The 845-nt window shown below is 54.8% G+C and overlaps 1 protein-coding gene across 1 annotated transcript in view; it reads left to right on the top strand.

Annotated features, from left to right (window-relative positions):
- Positions 1 to 92: 92 nt before the first annotated feature.
- The window catches only part of LOC104390725 (chromosome unknown open reading frame, human C14orf80), a 72,349-nt gene continuing 71,596 nt past the window's right edge, over positions 93 to 845 (top strand). The window contains exon 1 of the mRNA XM_009999918.1: positions 93 to 173. Within this exon, the coding sequence (XP_009998220.1) occupies positions 93 to 173 (81 nt within the window). The remainder of the gene's footprint in view (positions 174 to 845) is intronic.

Here is an 845-nt window from a genome sequence, read left to right on the forward strand (position 1 = left end):
ACCCCCCAGCCAGTGGGACGGAGAGGCAGCATGGGGCTCTCCACATGCCAGGATGACGTCCATCCCAGCTGCTGCTCCAGTGTTGGGTGATAATGTTTGCTGGCCGTGGGGTCTGGCGCCTTGGCCGGGTGACAGGAGCCCAGAGGAGGGGTGATGGGCAGGACCACCCATCGGTGCGTGCACTGGGTGCTGCAGGAGAGCCCTTGTCTTGGCAGTGGCAAAGCAGGCAGCTGCCCCAGGGAGGAGAGGCCTAGACAGAGGAATGTGTGTGGGGACAGGGATGGCTTTGAGCAGGGTTTATGGAGTGGTCAAGAAAACACAGGAAATTGGCTGCAGCTGAAGGTCCTCCTGCCTGGAGACTGCAGTGGGGACGGGAAAATAGACAAGTGATGTGTCATGGAGGGACCAGACAGCGCCTGATAGCAGCAAGGTATGGAAAGCTGAGAAGGATGCCAAAGACAGCAGAGGATTATCCAGGTCCGATAAGGCTCTGGGCAAAAGAAAAGGACTTTATGGGCTGTTGGGAACCAAAAGTTAAGAAGGAGAGCGAAGACGTGGATAGAGATTGTTGAGCTAGAGCTGGATGAGGCATAAGGAAAATGCTTTCCAGGCCATTAGGAAAGAAGGATGTGAGACAACAGCTGCAATAGAAGATATTTAAAAAGTGATATTTTCAAAACCCTTAAGCCTGGATAACTCACACCCAGGGGTCCTTTCAGGGCTGGCTGAGGCAGCAGCCAGGATCCTTGGGACCAGGATAGCACTGATGCAGCACTCAAGATTGGAAAGGGCCATACTCCCCAGCACAGGGGTGGGAGGCAGGAGGGGCAGCAAACAGAGGGAAA

This window comes from Chaetura pelagica, unplaced genomic scaffold, assembly GCF_000747805.2.
Source record: "Chaetura pelagica isolate M959 unplaced genomic scaffold, ChaPel_1.0 scaffold246, whole genome shotgun sequence".
NCBI lineage: Eukaryota > Metazoa > Chordata > Aves > Apodiformes > Apodidae > Chaetura > Chaetura pelagica.